Raw genomic sequence first — 26258 nt, 5'->3', positions numbered from 1 at the left:
GAGTTTCTGCATGGCAAGCTGCTCCTCGCAAGCTACATTTTTAACTGAGTGCTGATTTAAAATCAAATTTGACAAATAGCATGTTGGGATTGTCAGGTCCTGGAGCACTGTCTTCCAGAAAGTATGAAAAAGGCACCAGAGGAGAGCTTGGCATAGCCTCCCAGATAACAGTAATTAAAGGCTTTTGCACTCAGGCTCTGGGAGCTGCTCCTCTTGCAAATTGGCCTTGATTGAAGAGGAAGAGAATGATTAGACTGGAGGAAAGTGATGGGGCCGGCAGGAGAAAACACAGAGGTAAGTCTCAGTTTTTCTTTTTTTACCCCACCTCCTTGTCCCAGCCAGGGTGGAGGCAGCACTGCTCCTGGGCTGGCTCTGCAGTGCACTGGTGGAGATGGAAGAAAAAGATGGGCCTCACAGCTCTGCTCCTGCCCCAGAGTATCACCCAGCACTGAGGGCAAACATTCCCATCCCCAAAAGCTCTCCAGGTTCAATGACACCAGGGTCACCCATCCCAGTGTAGCAACCCCAAAGCTGGGTTATCCCCATGCAGGGGTTGTGCCCCTATGTGATCCCCAGGGATTAAAGCTCTCTTCTCTGCCCGTCTTCAGCTGGATATCTTTAAGTACAGCCCTGCAAGCAGCAAAATCCATGGCCAGATTGTCTGCAGATGAGTGGGAGGCAAGCCCCACATCTTACATTTGGTGCTTGTTAATATTTGGATAAGACAAGCAGAATGCTTCATCCAGGGCGGTGCTTGTGTTTGCTGTAAGCCAATACCTCTGCGGGGTTACCATGAAATTCAAGGCAGCTTGTGGAAAACACTGGTGGGATAAGGCATGACTGCAGGCCACTGGCAGCAAAGTCCTTTGAGTCAGGGTAAAGTCTGTGTTTGAAGCCAAAGGGAATGCACTGGGAGATCAGCCAGACCCAGACACGGTTCCTGGAGGATGTGGGGAGATGCCCTGAGCTCTCACTTTGGCAGTTGATGCATCTCTCAGTCCTCCTGGCTCTTTGCAGAAGAAGCCACTTTCTGCAGGAGCTGAGCAGGTCAGAAAGGACCAGTAGCACCCTGCCAGTGGCTCTGCTCACGTTCACACCAGCCGTTGGGGTCAGCCCATTGCATGTTGCATTTAGCACAATAAAACCTCCAGGAAACAATATCTCAGTTCAAGGTGCCCTGAGTATCTTTAACAATCCCCACGGCTGTCTGCATCCCCTGTTGCAAACTGTGCTGTCAGAAGGCCTTTAACCCTGCTGGTGCCAAAATGCACCATGGTGTCCCTGCTGCCCGCCTCTCCCAGCTCTGCAGCAGTGTGACTTAGCAGAAGATGGCAGGGGTTGGAAAAGGGTTGGGATGCCATTGCCATAGGAACTGGTTGGTGTTCGGAACAGTAAGAGTGAGAACAACTCCAAAAGTAATGATCTGTCCCTCTGATGATGGGGGAATCGGGGGGATTTAGTTAGGGGAAGCATTATGCTCCAAATAATGAGAGTCCATGAGCCACATCTCCATGTTTGCTTCCTCCAGAAGGGCTCTGCTGACAACCCTGGAAAACCATCTGACAGGGAGCACGGACACAGCACAGCACAGCAGCTGAGCTGCATCTCTATGCTCCCAGGATGAAAGGCACAGCTCCGTGCAATATTCATTCACTCATCCTTCCTCTCTTCATTCATTCATCCATTCATCTGCTTCATTCACATTTCCCTGGCACTTTAATGAGCAGTGCTGAGCCCTTATAGTCCTTCAGAGCCTGTCTCCAGTGCACAGCCTCGTGGCTGCAGATGGCCATCCCGAAGCTCAGGCATTTTGCAGGGCAGATGCTGGTATGATTGTAATGGGATTTAAGGGCCCAGCCAGTCACTTGGGCCCTTAAATCCCACTACAATCCTGGTGGTATTGTTGTTCCTGTGGTTTCTCTTTGCACTACTTTGCAGTTTGTTCAATTCACGTCCTCCTCATGGGAGCACAAGGAGGAGGATTGCATCAAAACTGCAAACATGGAGGCTTTCTTTCTTTCTGCTGTGTCTCTAGGAAGGACAGAAAGGTGCTTTAGGAGCATCTCCGCTCCTCAGCCACGTCAGAGCTGCCAGATGTCTGATTGGAGAGGCCATTGCAGAGGTCTCAGATGGACACTGAGGAGCACGGTCCTAACGAAGACCTGGCTTTGCCCCACGTTCTCTCTCTGCCCAGGGGCAACAGGGACTGGAGGCAGCAATTCCAGGCTCCCCAGAACAGGATTTTCACCATTTTTTGTATGCAGACACGACTCTTGAAGAGAGGGGCTGGATAGAAATCCAGCAAAGATTGAAAGGAGACAATAATTTCCCTGCCTATGATCTCACTCATGGAAAACAACGCTTTTGCTTTTTCTACATGTGCTGCTGATCTGTCCTCTGCCTCCCTCCAGAGAGCTAAATGCATTTCTGAACCAAAGGAAGCAAACAGAAAGCATCCATTCTTTGTATGATGGAGAGAGCTTTTTCTTTCATTCCCTGCCTTTTATCACGGATCTGCTGCCATCATTGTTACTCAGCAGGTTATTACCTCTGAGTGGACACTTCCACCAGCAGGAGCTGCTTTGTGGTCTGCTCGGAGCAATTATGGATCGGGATCATTCCTGCTGCGTGGTTTCATTGCACAAGGATTTGCTGTGCTCCATGGCCAAGGTGAGGTGAGGTGAGCTGTGCTGCTGAGGTATCCACCACAGTAATGAGGAGTGGGTGTTGGTATCCTGCTGCCTGCTCCAGGTACTCAGGTTAGGAGCAACGTGCTTTGCATTCCCTTAGCAATAAATACAAAAGCATGACACTTCTAAGCGCTATTAAGGCTGTGGCCAACATGGTTTTCCCACAATTAGTAACCTGGGGATTAGGAAGCAGGGTTTTTTTCTTGTTTTTCATAGCACACAACGAGGACAGATTAACATGGAACTGTAATACTGTCACATGCTCTGCAAATCCTCGATACTGAGACCTCGTCCAAGTTCCGCACAAGCAGCTTTTCAAATGAATCTAGATGATAATAAGTATTTTTCTCACTGGACCAGGGCTGGATTTCTGGGGCCGTACATACGGACGGAGCGTCACAAAGAAACATGGTTTGGATTCCCTGTTGTTAAATTTGACTCTCTGTACCCTCAGAAATGCGTAGGGTTCCAGACTGGGTCTGACACATGAAGTCCTGCTGCAGGACATTGGCCAAAGTTCCTTTTGGGTTTAATGCTAAGTCCATATCCTGGGCTATTTCTCCAAATTTTCTTGATTCATGCAAGGTTTTGCTATTCGGACCTAGCTCATCTATCCTACCTGCACTAATCGATGGATCAGACTGATCTGAGCAGACACAATGACTTCACCCCTTGCTGCTGGGGGTGAGGGGAGAGAGGGCAGAGGCAGCAGGAACCCACCTCGCTCCTGCCCCACTATATTGGCTCCCAGTTTAGGCAAGGGTCTTGCGAAAGCGTTGCTAACAAGTTAACTCATTAAAATGTCAGGCCCTGAGGTGATTCCCTGATGATACCTGTGTCCCTTTTAGTGGGCCAAGAGTAAATATGGCAGCCCTCAAGCACTTGGGGTATGACCAAGAGCCTTCAAAGGGGATCACACTGAGTCACAAGACATTTTTAGAGCCAATCCTTCTATGTGCACTTCGTGCAAGCAGCATGCAGTGCTTGTGGTTAGAACACGTCCATTAAGAGTCACGGCAAAAGTGGGTGAAAAATTCTGAAACCAAAGCTGGAAACCTCTCCTGACATTTCAGAGCAACCCTTTTTTCTTGGGCTGAGCTGCCAGAGCAAAGGGGGAAATGGTGGTCATGGGTAGAACATGTGTGCACTACAATGATGGCATTCAGGGACCCGGAGGACATCCCCTCCTTGCAGATAGGGCCAGGCAGCAGCCTGAGACATGATGCTGTCCCTAGATCAAGGCTTTCACTGACACCCTAGAGTGCATTAAGTTTGATTCATCACCACTAATTACCTCTGTAAGTACCTCTGTGGCACAAACTGCCTCCCAGCCAGCTGCCTGTGTTTCCCAGTGTGATGTTCTGGAGAAGACCAGAGCCCAGCATTGTACACCAGCTCTGAATGATGGCAGTGCTGGCCTCAAAGGAGACAACAGGGAGAGCTAGGTGCACACCACTCTCCTCTGACCAACCCTGGTGCCTGTGTCAGTCATCTGAGTTCAAGATGGCATGAGAAACATGGAAGCCAGTGTCCTCCAGCTCTCTTAAAGTCTTCAGCAAATGTTCCTCTCTGGTTCCGGCCTACTCTTGAAAACATTTTACTTTCGCTCTGGCTTGCTCAACCCATGTCTGTGCTTGTTATGCCCCTCATCCAGCTTTGCAGCATCAGTGCCTTCCCCCAGCCAGGTTATTCCTTGTTACCCATCCTTCCTCTTGGTCTGCTGGGAGAGATACATTACCACGATGGCTGCTGGGTTGTGCTTAGACATCTCATCTTCAACCAAGCCAGGTGCAGCCAGCAAAGCTCTTGCATACTGTATTTGGGTGAAAATGTTAAAGATTTTTTTATTATTCAGTGGTTATTTTGTTGGATGGTCACATCTAGAGGGTTGTGGTCAATGGCTCGATGTCCACATGAAGGCCAGTGACAAGTGGTGTCCTCCAGGGTTCTGTCTTGAGACCGGTGCTCTTCAACATCTCTATCAATGACATAGACAGTGAGATCGAGTGTACATGAGCAAGGTTGCTAATGACATCAAGCTGAGTGGTGCATTCGACACAACAGAAAGAAGGTGTGCCATTCAGAGGGACCTGGACAGATGTGGGAAGCAAGCACATGAGAACCTAATGAGGCTCAACAAAGCCAAGTGCAAGGTGTTGCCCTTGGGTTGGGGCAATTGCAGATATGCATGCAGACTGGGAAAAGAACTCCTTGAGAGCAAGCCTGTGGAGAAGGACTTGGGGATCCAAACAAAAAGCTGGATGTGACGCAGTGTGCTCTTGCAGGCCAGAAGGTCAACTGCATCCCTGGGCTGCATCAACAGAGGGGTGGCAGCAGGACAGGGAGGGGATTGTCTACCTCTGCTCTGCTCTCATGAGGCCCCATCTGGAGCACTGCATCCAGGCCTGGGGTCCCCAGCACAAGAAGGATGTGGAGCTGTTGGACCACAAAGATGTTCAGAGGGCTGGAGCACCTCTCCTATGAAGATAAGCTGGGGGAGCTGAGGGTGTTCAGCCTGGAGAAGAGAAGGCTCTGGGGGGACGTCATCAAAGCCTTCAAGGAGGAGTGGCTTTAAACTAAAAGAGGAGAGGTTTAGGTTAGATGTTAGGAATAAATTCTTTACTTGGAGGGTGGTGAGGCCCAAAGAAGGTGTGGGTATCACACTGGAGTTGCCCAAGGCCAAACTGGATGGGATTCTGGACAGCCTGATCTGGTGGAAGGCAAGCTTGCCCATGCCAGGGTGTTGGAACTAGATGATCTTTAAGACTTGGGAGCATTCCACCAGGTGGGGAGGTGGAGGAGGTCCCCAAGGCCTTTTCCTCCACAAGGTTGGTGTCTCTCATTCTCTTTCTCTCCTATATTTTTAGCCCTTAGCCTGCCTCAGTGTCTTTCCCTTGCCTACCAGGATCCAATGGCATTTTGTGAGAAAATACTTATAAATGTAGGGCATTAACTCCATCTTCTTTGCATTTCCCCGTGATCCCAAGCTCCGTTCACCATCCCCAGACCCTGAAACAATTCCTCTGAAAGGAGATATGTCAGTCTTTGCTGCACAGGGAATATTTTAAGGCTCTGAAAACAAAGTTAATTATAGCAGAACTGCCAAAAGTGTAACCGCTGTCATGCTAAAATATCCTCTGCCTCCTACATTTGTAACGTGGGAGTCTTTTATATCCTCTTTACTGCTGCTGAACCATACATTTATCTTGGCAGCAGATGTATGTAGACTGGGGTCTATTTCAGTGTCATGCAAAAGAGCTCTTAGGCTAAAAGATGCATTACAGCTTACTGGAAGACCTGAAATTAACTGCACAATGATGCCGCCTGAAGATAAAGAACCAGCAATTCCCTTGAATTGCAACTTTATCCAGATGGGCTGAAGGTCTGAACAGCATTGCCATCTCCAAAGGCTTCCCTTTGCAAAATTAACTATTGAGTGTAGTGAGAAACGTGAGGGAGAGACTTTGACAAACCATTTTAGGAAAAGATCTGCCTCCTTACCCAGTGTATGGAAGCAATGATAATTCCATCCATAGCAACCAGCACCAGGACTCCAGAAAGGGCATCTCTTCCCTCTGCTCTCACACTTGGTGCTAGGAAAGGCTCAGCAGCTCTCTACAAAGCTGTGGTTATGGCCAAGCCCGTAAATGTTAATATTTAGTGGTGCTGACAAACCTCTCACCAGGATTGTCCTTGGATGGCCCTGGATTTCCCTCTGGTGGCAGCACACAAGGAGTTAATAATGGGAAAACACAGATTTGGAGGACAGATTTTTGATTGGAGGACAGTTATGCTTCACATCTGAGCTCTTGGCACAGCAACCCCAGATCCTAATTGCACCTTATAACTACAGTTTAAATCAAAACTCATCAGGCTGGGCCAACTGGAGCCAGTTTCTATGAAAACATCAGAGGAGACCTCTTCTCCCCAGTCTGGTCCCCTGCTGCAAGCTGCTGGGTGCTGAAGTGTGACCCACAGCAGCACTGTGGTACAGCAGCAGGAGAAGGTTCTTGCCATTCTGGCTTAAGTGCCCTCGTTCCTTATAAGGTCAAAAATTTTTTACAAAGAACCATAAGATGAGGGAAAATCTCATTTTTAGTTCCCACCATAATGTATTCAATTGGAATAACAAATAAAAAGAAAATGGTGTCTGCAATGCAATCGCAGCTACTTGCCATCCCATCCATTGCTGCTTCGGGTTGCCCCATCCTATGCAGGCTGGGAGTGAGACTGGAGCAGAAACCTGCCTCTGGCTCAGCTTTTTTTGCAGATACTTTGAACACTTTTTGAAAAGGTTTTTATTTTCTTTTTTTTTTTGGGGGGGGGGGGAGGGGAGGTGTGTCAGGGAGTTGGAAGGGGAGAAGCGGGTGGTGTCTGTTTGGACTTTTTCTGTTAATGGGATTATTTTTCATTCCCTTCATGTGTCACTGAACCACACGCAGACTCTGATCTCTGGTTCATGGATCCTGAACTCCTGAAGCTGATATTGCCTCTTTGATAAAAAGGTGAATTACATGATTTGATGGCAGAAGAAAGTTATGTAAAGAAAAGAGAAATACAGCTCCAGAGTGGGGTCACCACTTGAGACAGGGCACTTGACACTCCAGAAGAAACACAGGACATCCTGGTTAAAACTGAGTCAATTGAGCAGCTGCAGCATGGTTATTTTCTCTGCATGGCCTGCATCTGAGTGCTGTCCTCCAAGGAGAGAAAGTGCTGTTCAACCCGGTAATGGGCGGTGTGTTACTCCAGAGCCAGAGGCTGTTGTCCACAGCATCCTATTTATTCAGCATGGCCACTCTGCTGGCTCTGAGATGCTCATCACAGTCTGAGCTTCCATTAGAAATCACTTGGAAATTTTGGACTGTGTGACAGTGTTTTCTACATGCAAAAATTTGAGAGAAGAACACACTCCAGTCACTCCTGTGTTAGTGTCATTAGAGAGAAGGCCATTGCCTCGTCTTCCGTGGGGACGTGGTGCAGGCTGGTGCTTTGAGGGGTGGGAGTGCCCTTCAGATTCCCCCAGAATGATGAAAACCTGGGTCTTTTCTTTCCTTCTGTTGTGAATAACAGATCAGGTCCTGGTCTGGAAGTGGCTGGGTTGTGGATCAGGCACATAGCACATAGATGATGGAAATGCTGCTGATGATATATAAGAGGTTTTTGGGGGTCATTTGTTTTCAGCCATCCCATTCAGGCAAGAATAAGCTTTTATTTTCTTCACCATGACAGCATATGTCAAGCTAACAATGGCTGGGTATTCCTTTGAGGCTATAAAATAAGCTCATTCATACTTTCTCTCTCTTTGTTGCAGCCAGAACAAAAAAAGAAAAAGAAAACCCTGCTGAGCTCCTGCTTGCTCTCCTGACCAAGCATCTTCCCAGCCACCACTGTGTTACTGTCATTCCCAGCAGCATCACACTAACCACAGGAGCAGGGCTGGGATTTGAGTCCATGGTCACATTCCCAATGAGAAAGGGCTGAATCAATGCCCTGTGTTGGGGCAGGGGATCCTGGAGCCCATCCTGTATCTGAGAGGGCAGCAATGGTACATCTGCACCTGGAGGAGTGGGGATTGTTGTCACGAGGCCTGATCCAATAACACCCCAAATTTCAGAGCTTGTGAACAGCCACTGAAATCTTGGTAACCTAATTTATCTGAAAAGCAGACCTCACAAAAAATAAATGGCCTCATAAATACCTGAACAAGGTGTCTCTGCTATTGAAGCTGCAGAAATTCCCTGCGCTTTTGGGATGTGGATCTACATTTGCAGTTCGAGTCTCAGACCCTTAGCAGTAAGACCCAGGAGGTGTTGTAGGGTGGGTGCTGAGATGTCACTCTGTAATACAGGATTGATTTGCATCTGCCGCCCTTCAAGGTACGCACCTTGAAGGTAAGAGCATCTCAGTGCAGGTGGGCTGCTCAAACAAATGAAGTGACATTTGCATTGTTTTTCAGCTGTTCTGGGACATCTTTGCAGAATTCACCTGTGGTAGCCATGTGTTCTCTAGACACCTTGGCTGTGACTTCTGCCAGCATCACTTCCCACTGAAGACAGTGTTGGTGGGTTTATAGTTCGTAGGGAAAAGGGAGATTGCGGGTGCATGAAGACAGAAGCCTGGAGAATAAATTGTCTCAAATGGCACTGGACTGGACTGGATTGGGATTAACCTTCATTGAGGAGTTTTTCCTCCTCTGAATATTTCAAAACTTACCAAGAAACAGTAGCTCCCACTGACACTGTCTTGAAGATCTTGAGATGTCAGACCTTGCTCCTACCCCATTTGTTTCCAGATTTAAGGAGGTGCTTTGTCTTGAATAATCTGTGGATGTGTCCTTGTGGCTGTGCCAGTAGGCAGGACTGAATGGAACAACTTGGCCTGGGTGTGCAGCCCAAAAGCAGAAATTGCATTGGAGGGGAAGAAAGACTCATGGTACTGGCCAGGAAGGGAGAAAGTGGAGTGGACATCCCTCTTCTCTATTCAGCAGGCCTAGGACCTGCTTTGGTGCGCTTTACTGGCCCAAAAACAAAGCAAACATCAGCCATACCACTGAATTCCTCCCAGATTCTCCCACTGCGGAGTGACCTGTGCAAATGCCAGCAGCTGGGAGACTGAAATAGCAGCTGCCATTGCTTAGGCCCCACTGATTTGTCCTGTGGTTTTTCCATGTCCTTTAATCTCCAGTAAATAATCCCTCATTTCCTTGTGGTCTTTCTAATTCCATGCTCTGTGCCGGCACTTCCTGTAAACAGCGGGTCTAGTGGCCCTTAATTGAGACTCTTGCCAGCTGTGCAAAGGGCACGTGGCAGGGCTGTGCTTGGGGCTGGATGTGGCAGTTCCAGAGGACTGAATAATGGAAATTAGGAGCCTTCCTAAGGTTCTCCTCTTCATCCAGGCAGAAGACAGGGCTAGCCATGGTGCAGCCGGTGAGTGGTTCACTTTTAAAACATGGACATATGGAAACAGCAGGCGTCATCAGGCTGCCTTAACACTTCACACTATGCAGTCTGAAGAAATGACGGGTGGGTCAGTGCTTGAAAGCACAACTGGAATAAATAATGTGAAATGAGTTCCCTGCAGCATGTGCTTCCACTGGCACTGCAAGAGTCACAGTCTGTGCAGAAGCCACGAGCAGGCCTGTCTCAGCCCTTGGTCATTACATTTCCAGTCTAAAATCTTGAATGAATTCCTAAAATGAAGGTCTGTGCTTTCTGAAGACCTGTCTTGGTGCTCATCTGCACGAGGTCTTGATCTTTCACTGTCTTGTGGATACAGCAAGGAAGGCAGAGAAGGTATTTTCCAACAAAAATCTCTTCAGTCCTATTTTGACTTCAAGTTGTTGAAAGATTTGCAGCATCAGATAGCCATCCTCAAGCCTGGCAGAGTTTATCTTCTTCAGGTGAGTTCAGATTAAAGTGATAGTGGATCAAATGGGATTTCAGCTTTACCTCCTGTCTGAAAGCTCATCTGCATAGGCATCTGTTGACTGGTTGCTTACACAGATCCTTCCACAGGCACCACAGCATCCAACAAACCAAACTGTATTAAAATTCTACGAAAAGTGTGCATTTCAAAGCATAGCCTGCTTCCGCTTCTGAAGGCATCAAGCCTGTGCTAACTCCTCCTGGTGCTTCACAAGGAGCAGGCCTCAGCCGTACCCAAGTGTGCACGGGGACAATTGATAGCAAATGTGAGATAGATCAGAGTTTGTTCCATGAAATGTCAATGCCCGCGTAGTGCCAGGGTGGCAAAATGCCAGTGGCAGTGTCGTCAGAGCACTCACTGAAGGTCAGATGGAGGAGCTGAGGTTTCTCCTAACCTTGCAAAGGTATTGCTGTATTCTTGCAGTGCTGAGCTGTTGGCTGAAACGTAGCCCTGCACAAAGTTGGACTGAAACAAAGCTCCTTCAAGCTATGAGATGGCTGCCTGAGTCCTGTTGAAAGCATCACAAGTGTAGATGAAATTGTTCAGTATGTATTTATTGGCTCTCAGTGTGCCTCCGCATTTTTTTTTCCCAACAACAGAGATGCAAACAAGCCTTAAGAGAGGCAGACAAGATTTACCAGGCAGCAATAGGAACCCTTGAGCCCTGATGCCAATAATCCTCATCTGGAGTTGGTCCCGTTGGCTCCAGCCACTGCTGAGCTTGCTGGTGAAGAAAACCACTGCATTGGATCAAACCAATGTTAAAGGAGACTTCACAGAAGTTAATAGCTAGTGGTCAAGAGGAGTTGCCAGACTCTTGCTTTCTCAGTAACTAATAAAAGTGCTTTTTAACACAATTAATGTGATGTCTTGCTGAAGACTGAAGGAAATTGGAATTGAGACATTTCTATCTTGACAGACTCAGTGGAAAACTTCTGTTCAGACTGGTAGGAATGAGACTAATAAATTTCTGTAAAAACTTTCTGAATTCAGCCTTCAAGATAATAGATAGGCTGTTTTAACTGTGGATAAATAAACTCTGCATTAGTAAGTGTTTAAAGACTTTCAGGATGACGAAGTGGAACATACTTCAAGTCTCCAAAGATGGGAAGTGGCTTCTGAGTCAAATACCAATCCATGCCAAGACTCGTATTTTAGACTGAGATCACTCTTTTGTGACTTGCTGACAGTGCTGGGTTTGTTGTTGTTGTTGTGTTTTGAAAAAAAAAAGAAAAACATCACAGGTTGAAAATAGCAGTGAAACATTCCCCAGCTGCAAACCTGCTCTAAAAGAAAGCTTCCCAGGGGACATAAAGCTTCAGCTACAGCCCAGAAAACCAGCTCATCAAGCAATGAGTGAGGTGGAAAACCCTACACTGAGTGACAACAGGCCTGCCTGAGCATTGCTCATTTCTGTCAGGGCACCAGAAGAAGGCAGGAAGTCTGTATTCCCACCAGCAAGTTTTCAAAGGGCAGCCTTAAGGTGGGAGCATCTCTCTGCCTTCCCATTTTGTGAAGACCAGCCTAACCTGCAGCTCTTGTCTGGCCATCTCAAAAGCAAGTGGTGGAAAGGCTGGATCAGCACCTTCTGGAAAAGCAAGGCAGGTCTCCCCATTTATGAAAGCCCGGAGCTTAATTCTGGAAATAAACCAAAATTGACCTAACCCAAGCAAAATGGCTGAGGAGAAATTATGAAGCTCTTCTTGCTTTGTTCTTGCTCCATCTCTACCAGCTGATGTGAATTGTTAGGTGTGGGAGAGAGGCCAGAAAGCATGTGCTTTGCTTGAGCTGAGGCTAAAATCCTGTGCCAGGGAGATGGGGTGCTTCACATACAAGGGACTGAGCAGAGATTGGTGGGCTCTAAAGGGATGCAGGTGTCTGGTGGCATGGGGCCAGAGGACTGCTATGACCTGAGACACACAAGTAGGGCAGCTTTAGTAGGCGTCAGAAGTTGTGTGAGCACACCCCTGGCCAAATGTGCCTTGTTTAGTGCCTTGAGAGCAAATGGTTTTGAGGATCTGGGAAGAGGCTGGCCAAGGAGCTCTGTCTCTTTGGTTTCCCAAAGGAAATGAAGGGATATTTGGTCACAGCTTGTGATTTACAAAGCTGGTGGGAACAGGGAAGTAATGGGATTTTCAATTGAGTAGGCAAAGCCCTACAAGATGACTGGAAATGGACATTAAATGAATCCAGCCTGTGAACAAAGCTCTATTATTTAGAAGTCATTAATCAGGAAAGTCACTCATCAAAGCTTGCGCAGATCCTCTACTGCTGAGAATGCTTTGATCAAGACTCATCGCTTGCTGAGGAGCCAGAGAGAAGCAGTGGATGCTTTGGAGGAGGCTTTGACTTGTGCTCAGAAGATCGCCTGGGAGATGGCAGGCACAGCAGCATCCCTCCAGCTCAGCACACTTCTCCTTTGCCACTGCTGCTGCTTCAGCAGCACAGCCTGGTCTCTAATTGCTGCTGGCTGGGGGGCAGGCATGGGGCTTTTTTTCCTAGCAGGGAATAGAATATCTGCATGCAAGTAGCAGGCTCACACTGATGCTGGCTGTAGGAAGCGTGTGCTCCTGCTGCCAGAGACACCACAGTTGCTACAGCAACTGCAAAGCACTGAGACAAGTATCCTCCTTCTACCATCCTCGTCTCCCCAAAATAAAGCAGAAAGGAAGGTGTTGGGGTATGAGAGAAGACGACCCTTAGTAGCAGTGCACTGATGCTCCTGTCCTGCAGTGGATGGTACCCGTGTGCAGCTCCATGCTCATCAGACCACTCGAGCACTTGATTTCCAAGTCCATCCCCAGGTCTCCATTTCATTACCTACATCTGCAGCCCATCTGGGCACACGAGCAGCTCAGCCTGCCTTCTCTCCCCACAGGGGGTCACACACCGGGCATTTGCTGAGCACCTGGGCTGCGGGGATGAGGATGTTATGCTGGGGACACTCCAGGAAGCACTGCAGCAGGTTGGGGAACGGGAGAAATCAAACCAGGTGTTTTGTGAGTGTCTGCCAGCTCACTGCTATTTAAATCTGGCTCACAGAGGTTCTCAGCACTGCACCATCCTGCTGCAGCAAAACCATGTGGCTTTTCATATAAATATTTAATGGTAGGAGGAAGAACTGCTGTAAAAAAATACTTTGAGGCTTGCATGAAAACAGAAGGTTGTTTCAGGTAGCCAGAGCGGGGGGGTGAGGGGGAAGTTTTAGCTGTAATTTCTCAAGATTGCTCCACAATTGAAAGAGTGGAGGTGTGATGAAGCAGAGTAGGGGGAAAAGAGGGAGAATGGACTGCTGGTGTCTGCATTGCATGCTCTCCCCTACTCCATGCAACAGTCACCTGCTTTCTTACACTAGAGTGGAAAATGCCTGTCCCCAGACCTTAGCTGGGCACTCTGCCCTTCTTCTCCACTTTGAATGTCAGGTATGTGCTACAGATAGGGATTTAAGGTCATCCACCTGCCAGAAACTTCCTGGAGATTTATTGCACTTCACCCTGAAGTGGCTTGAGAAGCCTGGCTAAAACTGCAGCAGAAGCAAATGTGTTTTTATCAACATCAAATCATCAGTCAGGCCAGCCTTAGCACAAATGACAGTTTGAGATGGGGCTGATGCAAAAGGAGAGGGCTGGCCCCAGGCATCTGCTCTTGTGGGATGCAGCTCAGGCACTGCTGGTAGATGGAGCATAGCTGTGCCCACGCTGAGGTCCTCCTCCTAGGTGGGATGCCACAGTCCAGGCTATCTCAAGTTCCTAATGAAGCCCACATCACGGTGGGGCAGCGGGCATCGTGCTAAAAACAGTGGATTTAAACACCATTTCCAAAATATGTAGGGCACAAATGCTGTTTGTTTATCACTGACGCTGACACCAAGCACAGCACAGCACCGTGGTCCATGCTGGGCTGCGGCACAAAGAAACATATTCAAATCCATGTTAAATGTCATGAAAATGCAGGCTTTCCCAGTGGGGATGCTGAACTCTGCAACAAATCTGTTTGCAAAGCCCATCCCATACAGCCATAGTGCAATTAAGTTTTCAGTTTAATTATGTGCAAGGAGGATGTCAGTCGTTTCTCAATGCTGACTTTGTACAAGGGCAACACCACTGGGCTGTTTAATAATTTATGTCCTTAATATCAGGGGGTGGTGTTTGGGAAAGTTCCTACTGTTACCAGCAGGATATTAAGCATCCTTCCAGGAGAGCTGGTCTGATTGCAGCAAGCTCTTACAGCATTCATGAAGCACACCAAGGTGCATTTGCATTAGAGGTTCTGATGGAAATGTGATCTCTCAATTAACACACCCTACTGAAGAGATCCCAGCACTAAACCACCAGTAGGCGTCAGCAGCGGATGCTGCACCCGAAATTCAAGCGTCTGATGCATCAGTGCAGCTAAAAGCAGGAAAAAAAAAAAAAAAAACAAGAACAAGAGATGTGCTGCAAAGAGGAACTCTGCCTTGCTGCTGGTATCTTGCAGGTATCTTTCATCCCAGGAAAGCCAAGAGGGATGAGCTGGAACAATCCAGACAGAGGACAGCAGGGAGGCACAAGAAGCACCACTGACTTGCAGAAGTCATCACCTGAGTTACCATCTTATTGATTTCTGTGCATTAGATAGCCAGGATATGGGCAGTACTGCCTGTTCCATTGAATTTGAGTAAGGAAATGCCCTTGCTTCTAGAAACTGGGAAAGTGCCAAAGGAGAGGCTTCTTTGACTCTTTCCAAATACATGCTCCTGACATGAGTAGCAGCAGCGTCCAGTGGTGGATGAGTCTGCACTGCCTGGGCAGCTGTTTGTCAGTTGGTAAAGAGCTGCAGAGCTGTAAATCCTGCAAGAAATGTCCTGAGGGGTTGCTTGACACTGAATGCAAATCCCCTGCCCACATCCATATCATCTGTGCTCGTAGAAAAAGAGTTGCGAGCCACCAGCCAGGGACAACGGTCATTAAAACTCCTTCCTGCAGTGCTCATCTTTCCTGAGCGTGAGAGAGCAACTGGCACCTGGAAAACCCTGTGTCATCTGCCTGTTCTGGAAGTGCTGGTGACAGGAAATGAGTTTGGAAGAAGTCCTGGGAAGGACCAAGCCTGTGTCCCATAGGCCCCTGAGGCATCCTACCATGTTAAGCAGAAAAGCAGTGATGTGGTGCCCTTCCTGGATGTCAAAGTCATATGAGCATTATTTTAATGGATGAGTCATCTATTTCATAGTTGTGTAAAGTCCTAATGAAGTCCAGGGCAGAAAGCAGAATGTCCAAGGCTGTGCTTACCTGGATCATCTTTATTTTACATATGTTTATGTCCCACTGTCACTGTCCTTCCCTGGCACAGCCCTGGGGAAGTGCCTTGCATCAGCTTTTCCCCTACGAACCAGAGCAATGTCCTTGGGCAAAGTCCCCAAGCAAAGCACTGGTGATTCAGAGCAGCAGCCCCAAGTGTCATTGCTGTTCCCCTTCCTTAGCGTGCCATTTCCACTGTGGGCAGGGAATGGCAAAGAAGGGCATGGGCTGTGCTCAGAGCAGGATTTGCAGGATGATGCTGAGCACAGTGCGGTGCTACAGGTATGAATTAACCCACTCAGCACATTTGCTTCCCTTGTTCCACACACTGTACAGCCTGTTGTATGGAACGTCAAGATCTTCAGCTTGATTTTAGTATTGTGGTCTTGCCCTAAGTGAAAACATCTTCAGTGATTTAAGTCCATGTCACTGGTGATAAATAGCTGCAGTGTTAAGAGAAATCTTCCTCTCTGTTTTTCTTTTTTCCCTCTTTTTTTAGCCTTCTGCTTAGTTTGCGGGTGGGAAGAAGAAAAAAAAAGTGTTGTTTTCTTTTTTCCAAATTATTAACAACTTGGTAAAATGAGCTAATAATAAAAATGGGCTTATAGTACACCCAGTCTTTATCAGGTCTGATGCCTGACCCTGCAATGCAACAGAAGCAACTCAGCAATGCAGCCTCCTCTTGATGCATCAGTTTTTGTTGCTCAACTGCAACACTGAGAAGAAATGCTGAAATGAGCTGATACAACGTAGATATTTAAAATGTGATTTAGAACAGTGATGTCCCAGGCCAGACACATCTTTTGAACCTCCTTCATGGCACTCAGTCATGCTGCAGGTGGTGGGTGTTCAGTGCCTCCTGCCTGCAGAAGGAGCAACAGAAGCTGGAAACAGGGCTGCCTCCAGCAGAACCCAGCTGGGTGTTGTGGGCTTTTACAAAAAAACAACCATCCCACTGTTAAACCAGGGTGTTAGCTCTGCTCAGAGTATATGCAAGATCAGGCTCCACTTATCCCCTTCCCCCTCTCCAGCCCTGCCTCCACACTAACCTACTTTCTCACTTTGTGGAAAGAACATCTTGGATTATGGTGCTGCAAATGAAAGGCTTCAGTCATTGTATCAGACGAATGACAGGTAAGCGCAGGGTTTTATGTCAGCTTTTTGGCAGCTTCTTTATTCCCTCCCTGCTTTGCACAAACAAGCCGTCTTTGTGCGGAAGTTCATTTTTCCTTTTGAGACCATGGTATTTGTCAACACGGTTTTTCAATAATCCTTGCCATGCAGATAAGGCAGAGCTAAAGCAGATCCCTCTTACTGTTGCTGAAAAGCTACCTGATCCTGCTGCAAAGTGCAGCTCACTGAGGTCTGTCCCCTCCATCCCTGCCACCAGGCAGGAGGACAAAAGCTGTGCCCAGGTGACAGATCTGAAATCCCAGTGCAAAATATAACCTCAATGTAATTTCTTCCAGTGTTAGTGATGCTCTGGAGGGAGCTGTGTTGGTGTCTGGGGTGATTTGGGTGATTTTTTACAGCATTAGCTGTATTTCTTTGCACATATCCTGTTTTCTCTGGCCCCACACACTCAGCTTCTGGAGTCCATCAGCAATATGGAAATCTCAAGTTCTCTGTTTGCTTGTTGCTGATGGTTCCCAAGTTATTTTAAGATAAAAGTGTAAAATGGGAAACAAGCTTGAATGGCCAGAAAAAAGCCCATTAAAGCCAATGGAGTGTGGGGAGGGACCGAGGTGCAGCAGAGCTACATGGAGGAGCCAACCTGCTTCCATCCTGCTGCAGCATCTTGTTGGCCCTGTTCATCACCTGACTGCTTTTCTGTGCCAGTAACCTCCCTGGCAACTTTCACCCTTGCAGACCATTCTCCCCTCCTATCAGGCAACCTAGGCTGCATTTTTGCAATTGCATTGGCATCAGTTGATTCTGAAGGCAACCAGCCAGATCTGCAGCTGGACAGAACTGACACAGAGGGAAATCTTTTAAATCCCTAAGCTCTTCCTAAATCCAACAACATCATTTGAATGTCTCAAATAAATAAGTAAACAAACAAACAAACCTACCCTACAGTTCTATGTATCTATTGCTATGATGGTATATTTTGGTTGCAAGCCCTGAAATGGGGAAGATCTAATTTATGTGTAACTTTGGGTTCACTGAATTCTAAGTCATTTTCTGGGCAGGTCAGTAAAAGTCCACATAAGCCATCCAGAGCAGCTTCCCACTCCAGATGGCCAACATGAACATCCCAGCACCTCCAATGAGGATGCAGCAGCCTCTGTGGTGTCTGTGATGGGCCGCTCCTGCTGCCAGGCTCTGAAGCAGCTCCTGCATCCACCACACTGACTCCGTCAGGCTCCCTGGGCTTCACAGCACCAGGCTGAAAAACTCTCCCCATTCCCATCATATCCTGGTGCACTGGGGAAGCCTTTCTTCTTTTATCGAGGAGGAATTTACCAGCATCAAGGGATGCTTCTTCACAGGTGTCATGGTTTCATGATTTTTCATTATCGGTATTCCACATCATAACATCACGCAATGCACTGGGGGTTTGACTGCTGATGCTCAAGTTCCGGGTGCCTGTCCAGAGGAGAAGAGCAGCTACGTTTCCCCAGGGGGCTTTGCGGTCAGCGAGGAGATATAACTCCCAGCAAGGTCACCTGATGCTCTCGTCTTTGCCTGCCCTGCTTCGCTTGCACTTCTCTGCCTGCGCTTCTCTGCCTGCGCTTCTCATCTCAGCGTTGTGGTATGGCCGATCCACCATCAATTTCACATTCTCTCTCCTTATAAAATTCTGTTGATACCATATTTAGTAAATTACTTTGTTTTACCTCAGATTGTTGCCACTGTTTTCAATTATTTTGGGGTCCCTTATTTTCTTTTTTTCCGGGGGCGCGGATCCGCGGATCCCTCCGCCCTTCTAGTCACGGAACCGGGCCGAACCAGCCCGTAAACCGTTGACAACAGGGCAGCACCACTAGCTCTCAAACCACTCTGGGACACTTCTTCAGGAATTCCCCCTTCCTTGGACCCTCATGGTCTGATGATTGACAGCAGTTGTCATCACTTGATTTTAGCTCGTTGGGAACAGCCCTCCCAAGCACTCTGCACGCAGGGGATGCAGTGTTTGCTGTCTCAGTGAACAGCAGATTTAAGGAGAGCCTTATATCAGATTGGCTGGCATTTTCAATAAGAAAACTGATATTTTTAATATTCTTCTTCGTATCTTTAAGAAAATTATAATGGATGTAAGGGCAAAATACCACAGTCGGGTAAGATGCCAAGTCAATTGGGAAGTTTCAGCATTTCCCGCTGTTATTTGCTGGAGGTGCCCCTTCTCCCTGATTGGACGAGTACTCCCACTCCGAGCCAGAGCGGCATCTGTTATGCTCAGGCTCCCTCTAGTGCCTTTATGTCCTGGTATCCCTGCTCCTCCAGGTCCATTTGTCGCCGGGAGCTGTCCTTCGCCCCCACCCCCCTCCAGCTTTGCTAGTGTGGGCTTTACACCACTAAGTCCATGCTAAGCCCTGCTTTCCCCACTCCCCCTGACCAATAGCTCGCCAGTGTTAAGGAATGATCCATAGTGCAAAGCAGAGTCCTCCTGGGCTCCTCCTAGCCAGCACCTGAACAGGATCGCAGAATCATAGGGGTTGGAAGGAACCTCTGGAGATCACCAAGTCCAATCTCCCAGCACTAAGACTTGGCACCGCAGGCACCCCATGTGTTTCACCATGAGCTGGGGCAGCCCTGGGAAACACTGGGAGAAAATTATCCCATGCCAAACGTCCATAAATATCAGGACACCACAAAAACATCACACGCCAACAAAGCCCCGTTCATCTCTCTTTTGAGGTAGTTCCTCAGAACGCAGCAATGCTATTCTGATGTGTAGCCACAGGCCTCCGCTCAAAATTGCGTGACACAAGAACACCTACAGAGAGGGTATGGATGTCAAAGAAACTTTGACTTTATTGGGGTTTTCTTTGGGGCTTTGGTGTTGTTGTTGTTTGTTTGTTTGTTTTTTAATTGTTTTACAGCCGGAGTAACTCAGCCGCTGGGCCGAGAAGACCAGGGAAAGGACTGGGAGGAACTGTTGCGGCGCGGAACCTCCATGCCGCCGGCGCTTGTTGCGCACCCGACCAACTGACTTCCGGTACAGACTTCCGGTGCGGCCTACGTCCTTTACCCAGGGGCCCTTGCGCGGCCTTTCTCTTCCGGTGTGACTCTGTCCGCTGTGGGTTCGGTAGGTGCCGGTCCACGCAATCCGGCTTCATCCGCGCTCCATCCGCGCTCCGCCGGCTCCAACACAGCGGGCTGCGGGAACACCGCGGGAGGCGGAGCCGAGCTGAGCCGTATCGTGTCTTTTGTCCCGCAGGTGCCGCCATGGCCAAGTCCAAGAACCACACCACGCACAATCAGTGTGAGTCGGGGCCCAGCGCGGGGTAGGGGTGGAGCCCGGCGGGGACGCGCGGCGCCGGTCCGGGCCTTCTTATGCTGTAGTGAGATCAGCGGGGGGAGGAGGTAGTGGGAGCTGAGCGGTGGCTGCCACTGCCGGGGCTTAATGCACAGACTGCGTAACCACAGGAAAGCAAGCGTCACGGCTCTGCATGTTCTGATGTGATGCCTCGCATCCAGGGAGAAGCGTGGTCATAAAATAATTCCTGTTCTCTTTTTTTTTTTTTTTCTTCTTTTTTGTTTTCCCCCACACTAATTGGTGTAAGCTTGCAGTGTTTGCAGTCAGGTTCTGCTGGTTCTGGCACAGCCAGCACTAGTGCCTTGAAATGCTGAACAGATATTGGAAAGTGCCTAAGACCATTCCCTGTACTGGGATGTGCTGCTTGTATTTTAATAATTAATGCACAGCCTGAAATCCCTAATTAGGAAGGTTTACGCTGCTGAGAGCACAGTGTGCCAGGGGGTGGGGATGGAGGTGCTGCCCCTATTTGAACTCAGCTGGGATTTGCAGGGCTGGCTCATTTTCTGTTCTGCGTTATTCTCACAGCATATTTAAAAGAAAACTAACACAGCTTTTCAACAATAGTTGAAGTTGTGATCTGTATTGTTTCCTTGTCTTTCACGTAGCCCGTAAGTGGCACAGAAATGGCATCAAGAAGCCCAGATCCCATAGATATGAGTCCCTCAAGGGGGTGAGTATTTCTGCTCACATTTCTAACCTGTTCAAACTCCAGAAAATCCAGTAGTGGTGTTTCTTACGTTCAACTGTCGGCATTTTGGCAGATGATGGTTGTGGGCTTCTCTTGCATTGTTTACTCACCTTAATTGCTGCTGTGGTAGTTCTAACCCATGTGAAATCCACACTGTATTTCTACAAAACTGCTTATAACCCATTGCCCACCTTTGTTCTGCTTGGGATCAGTATTGCTAAATATTGCTTCCAGTGAAGCAAACACAAGGCCGTGTTTCACTGCTCTCCTTCACTTTAAATCCTGCTGTGTCTCCTCCCTACCCTTCGGTGTTGTTATAGCATCTGTACTTGTACACAGAATTTCTTTCAGAAAAGAATTGGCATTGCTGGATGGTACACTTGGAGATAACAAAATTTGCATTTTCTTAATACTAAACACTTGGTACACCACTGACTTTGTCCACACAACAGAGAGAAAAAGAAAAAAGGATATTGTTCTGGTTTGGAAGAGTGCTGTGATTCTATTTACCTTGTAGATGCGGTAATTTGCTTTTCAGAAGTGATGTAGAAGTTTCTACCAAGCTCAGTGAGGGTTCAGTGCTCTGAAAATACTCATGCTATCTATGAGTGTTGCCTCATATCAAGCACACGTGAATTAAGTTGGAAAAAGTCCTGCTAGCTGTGTGTACTGGGGAAAATGTTCCTTGGAGTAAAATAGGAGATTTGTCTCAGTGGGGCACTGATGAATCTGAGGGTTGCTTGTAGCCATGAAAGGATGCGTTAGTGAGCTGGCAAAAGACAGGAGCAGCTTTTCAGAACACAGAAATGAAATTTGTCTTGTTTGCAGCATTACTTAATTTGTCCTTTCTGTATATTTATTACTTGGCTTCAGGGTTTTTTTGTTTGTTTAGAAATGAAGGAAAATAGTTTAAAGAATGGCTGTGTAGCTAAAATAATTATGTTGATATCAAATCAGAAAATGTATCTGCATTAATCACAGCTAGAATTGCAATAACTGGAATGTGATGGAAATACACATCTCCCTTTCATGTCTATTGGGGCTCATGTTTCTTTTGTTTTCACAGGTTGATCCCAAGTTTCTGAGAAACATGAGATTTGCCAAGAAACACAACAAGAAGGGGCTGAAGAAGATGCAGGCCAACAATGCCAAGCAGGCAGCTCTACAGAAAAAGGACTGACCTGGTTTAAGACAAAGAACCAGTTTGCCTTTTGGCATGTGTGTTTAAAGCATTTTTGTACAAATAAAATTGGACATAACAAAGTTTTCATCTCCTGATTTTGAGAAGAACCCTCAAAAGTGCCTTGAGTTTTACTATAAGTGCCAATTGTGTGTTATCACTTCTGTGTGTAGTGACAGTGCATGGTTTTGTTCTGTGTCAGATAAGCTGCAGAGGTTGTGTCTTGATGTTCTTAGCCTCCACAAGTCCTAGGAAAAGCAGCTGCTCCTTCCTCAGTAATGTTTTACTGCAATTGTTGGTATGGACTGTGAACATCTAATAACTCACAGCCTGTTTTCAATTTGTGAAATTGTTACTGAGTGAAGCTTTAAAATACGAACAAGCAGCAATATTTTGCATCGCACAGGCTCTTAGATGACAGTATTCAGTATAGGTAGAACTGGTTTTGATAATGGATGTGTATTCAAAGCTGTCTCATGCTGTGATTTGTGCAGCAGTTCTTAGTGCTGTTAGAGTATAACCAGACTTGGAGGGCTGTTCCTTACACACCCTCTGCATTACTGTTCAAGTTGTAGCTACAGCAATGGAAATCCTGGAAAACCAGAAGAGTACTGAGTTAACTGCAGTGTAAGAGATCATAGCAACTAATAATAGTAGTATGTGTTGTCTTCTAAAGTGCTTCAAGTGATAAAGTGTTAAAAGGGTGCTAAGTGTTACTAATTTAACTGTATAAAATACCCAGATTTTTCATAGCTACTGTATTTCAGTGGGAGTTTTTCATAGCTGTAACACAAGAATCCCTGTCTGGTGAAGCTGATTGGCTGGTCAGATCAGGGAAGTAGCATTCGAAAGCACAAGAAGTGGTGCCACGACAAGGCTTTGCTATTGCAGTTAAGTAGTAGACTTGATTTTCCTGGTCCTACCAGTCAGCAAAGTTGAGTAGTTGAGTTGAGTATCTTGGCAGACAGATGAGTTTTTTCATTGCTGAAGGGGGCTGTGCATTACGATGCACCAAACCTTTCTTGAAGCTGCAATTTCAGCACTTGTCCACCTGGTGGTGTAAATCCATGGATCAACACGGGCTGGAAGTATGTAAGTAGTAAAAGACCTGCTGGGTGAAAAATAAATATTTCAACTGAAACATCCAATTAATGACATTTTATATAGATATATATATATATATATATATATATACCCTAGCTAATTAGTATAACAAAATACTTTGTTGAAATAAGTATTTTGAATTCTTTGTGGCCCAAAGTGCATCTACAAGACTTTTCTCAGTAGATTTTTCTTTTTTTTTTTAACTTGGTCCAGCCCTACCTAGGCCAACCACCACAGATTTACTGCAACTGCAGGAGTGTCCTTGCAGCTAGAGAGTCCTCAATCTGCATGAATTCTGCTGAGTGTATCTCTTGGACTCTTCTCGAGTCTGAGGTTTCTCAGCTTGAAGAACTTAATTTCTGTGCAAGAGCAACATGCTGGCAGGGAGGGTAGCATAGTCATGTTTGGAGAATGCAGTCATGAGGTTCATATCACTGGATAAAATCTTTTAAGACAAAAGGACCAGCTGCCTTCAAATGAGCCAAAAGCCTGTGCTTATCTCTGAGGATCCTGGAGATGACAGCAAAGTTTTTTTGGCAACTGGTTACAGTATTTAGACACAGCTCTACAGTGTTTAAATCCTGGTGGTACTGGTGGTAACTGAGATCAGAGGTCTCTGAGTTGCATGGCAGCTGCCTTCTTTGGTGCAGTGAGCTTGTCTACAGACGCATGACCACATAGTTGTGGTTCTGATTAATATGCACATCACCTTGGGATGCTGCTGGTGCTGAAGGAGGCAGAGTGGCTGGTCCAGCTGCCTGAAAGAAGGTCATTGTGCTGCAGGGCTGTATGGTGACAACGGTAAAATAAAAAGCACAAACCCTGAAGACAGGACTTGGCATTCATTTTGCTCCACCCTCATCTGTGTGTCTGCAAATCTTTAGTCTACTTTGAGTTGTACATTATAAATTCTGCACTAAGGTGTTTCTGTCAGCTATGGGGGACTTTAACTCCTCTTTGCGTCTTCCTCTAGAGGGCTTGTGTTGTGAGAACATCTAACTCACAAGATGTGGTTCGAGGGAAGAGAGGCAAGGTTTGGGCTGAGGAATGGAAGTCTGCATGTTAATGAGAAGCAGAAAATGGAAAACGGGCTGCCAGTGGCTCCACGGTTTCCCCAGACCTGCCTCGAAGCAACCTTTTCATGCCGCCCTTCATGTTGCCCTTCAGTGGGGCAGCTTCCCAAATATGGGCTTGCTGACTTTCTGACCAAAATAGCGTCTGCGTGACAAAATGCGGCACAGAGGAATGTAACCTTAATCCAGGCATCATTGTGTAGCAAAAGGCAGGAATGTGAGCTTCCACAGCAGCTTGGTGTCAGGTTTGTTGTCATCTGCACCTCTCTGTGATTTCTCTGCACACACGGTGGTTCTGTGGGACGCTGCCTGGATATTGGCAGTTTATAACCGCATGATGACTCAGTTCCTGAGTTCGTTCCTTCCCTTCCTTGAGGATGATGTTGTGCCAGCACAGAAGGGAAACCTGTGAACGGGTACCAATGCTGGCATTGTTCTGCGGTGGGTATTCCTGCACTTTCATTTGTGTGCACAATCATGTAAATTCTGTCCTGCTTTCTGTTGGTTGAGGAAGGCTGATGATCCTTTCTGGGAGGATTACATCTGCAGAGTTCCGGGAGATGGAACTGGCAGCTGCAGACCACTTGAAGCTATTCCCATTATGCAGAGCTCTGTCATCTTTGACATTTAAAAACTTCAAAACCCGCATGACTAAGTCCTTGGTATCCCATCAGAAGGTGATGTTTTTGAGGGAGCCTCTCTGCTTAGCCACTGCTACACATCAGGTTATATGCTTTATACTTTCTGATAATGATTTCTCCCCTTTGCAATGAAGAGGGCTCAGTATTAATTTCTAGGTTGGCTCCTGTTTTCCCTACAGAGGAAAAAAATAGGGTGCAAAGGGCATGTAACCGAACACTGACCAGCTCGTTTTGCAGAGGTGAGCAATTGCACTGAAAGTGCAGAGTACAGAAATGGGAAGGAGAACTCAAAGCAGTGGGAAATGCCCTGATGGGATACAGTAATCACCAGAGACATTGACGTTCGCTGTGAAAATGAAAAGAAGGGACTGGATGCATTTTATTCTGACCCCTCCACCACCTTTCAGTAGCACGTTCCAGCAAAAAAACGCATGAACAGAACTCGATTTCTGCTTTGCCCAACTTTCAGAGCTGCCACAGGCATTCCTTCACAACCGTGGATTTGACACAGTGAAATGTTGTGTATCTGGCATAGGTTAACTCATTTCTTTTGTCCTTGTGGCAAACTTGCTTCAAACTACTGTAGAATTAAATCTGCTACCACCGAAAGCAAGCAGAGCAAGTCACCCAAGAAATGCGGCTGCGTCTGGTGGCATGTGTTGCAGTCACGTGGCAGCACAGCTCTCTGTCTCATCTGGGAATACAGAGCAAGAACATGCAGATACATGGGCTGTTTTACAGAATGTCTTTTTTCCGATTAGGAAAAAGAAAAAAAAAGTGGATGTTTTGATGACTTTATTTCTTCAAGCAGTGCTTGTGAACATGACGCTTTCCTTAAAGCTCCCTGGCACCGGCAAGTACAACATCCAGGGGAAACTTCACATTTATGAGTTACGTACGTGCACAGGGTCCTGAGTTTTCTTCTTGGCACATCTCCAGGCACATCTCCTGCATGGAGGCTTTAACAGGGCTGACTGTGTGCCAGCTACAGGTTTGCCAGCCACCTAAACTGTTTGGCTGTCTATCATGTTGTGTTAAATTCCTAATGCAGTTGTTCCTGTGCTTTAGCCAACAGTGAAATCTACCCACACCACCCTACCCTGTGGCATTTACTGGCTTACTCTTGGATGACAGCACATTAAGACAAATTGGTCTTGCAGCAGTTTTTCTGACTTTACACTGATCATGCTGACCTGCCAATGCCTCTGCTCTAAGGAGTGAAAAGGCCCAAACACTCCCCAGAATTTCTGCTCTTGTAGGAACAAGTTTCAGCTGCTACAATGCTTTTGTCCTCTTCCGCTCTAGCCACCATCATCCCTGTTTTGCTCTCAGGGAAAAGAGAGAGGCAGTGAGGTTGTTGTGTGTGGCTGCTGCCTGTGCCCGTACACGTGGCACTCTTGAACCAAGGGCAGAGTGCTGAGACATGACTGGATGGCTCCTCTCAACCTTCGCAGCCATCCTTTTCCTTGGTCTCGTGGTGGAGTCCAGGCCACCCCATAAAGCCACCAAGTTGGCCAAAAGGGGGAGGAAGTTAAGCTGGGAAAATTCCTTATTTCCTCTCTCGTTCATAATTCAGTGAGTCAAAGCATATTTCTAAGTGGTAACGAATATCTTGGAGATGTCCATGTTGAGTATTGGGATTTGGTTGGGACAAAAGAAGGCAATGGAGCTGTCAGTGATACCTGCTGAGAT

The 26258-nt window shown here is 47.1% G+C and overlaps 1 protein-coding gene across 1 annotated transcript; it reads left to right on the top strand.

Annotated features, from left to right (window-relative positions):
- The first annotated feature begins 19563 nt into the window (after positions 1 to 19563).
- Positions 19564 to 21832, top strand: RPL29 (ribosomal protein L29). Its single transcript, XM_003209959.4, has 4 exons — positions 19564 to 19646; positions 19779 to 19823; positions 20486 to 20550; positions 21635 to 21832. The coding sequence occupies exons 2-4, from the start codon at positions 19787 to 19789 to the stop codon at positions 21746 to 21748; spliced, it is 216 nt and encodes a 71-aa protein (XP_003210007.1). The 5' UTR covers positions 19564 to 19646; positions 19779 to 19786; the 3' UTR covers positions 21749 to 21832.
- Positions 21833 to 26258: the final 4426 nt, after the last annotated feature.

The sequence above is a fragment of the Meleagris gallopavo genome, chromosome 14, assembly GCF_000146605.3.
Source record: "Meleagris gallopavo isolate NT-WF06-2002-E0010 breed Aviagen turkey brand Nicholas breeding stock chromosome 14, Turkey_5.1, whole genome shotgun sequence".
Classification (NCBI taxonomy): domain Eukaryota; kingdom Metazoa; phylum Chordata; class Aves; order Galliformes; family Phasianidae; genus Meleagris; species Meleagris gallopavo.
This window is presented reverse-complemented; position numbering and strand designations above follow the sequence as displayed.

What these genes read in the sequence shown, in the direction of transcription:
- RPL29 (XM_003209959.4), top strand. Translation starts at nt 19,787, where the DNA reads ATGGCCAAGTCCAAGAACCACACCACGCACAATCAGT. An exon ending in CCACACCACGCACAATCAGT is followed by an intron (nt 19,824 to 20,485) that starts GTGAGTCGGGGC and finishes TCTTTCACGTAG; the next exon opens with CCCGTAAGTGGCACAGAAAT. An exon ending in GATATGAGTCCCTCAAGGGG is followed by an intron (nt 20,551 to 21,634) that starts GTGAGTATTTCT and finishes TTGTTTTCACAG; the next exon opens with GTTGATCCCAAGTTTCTGAG.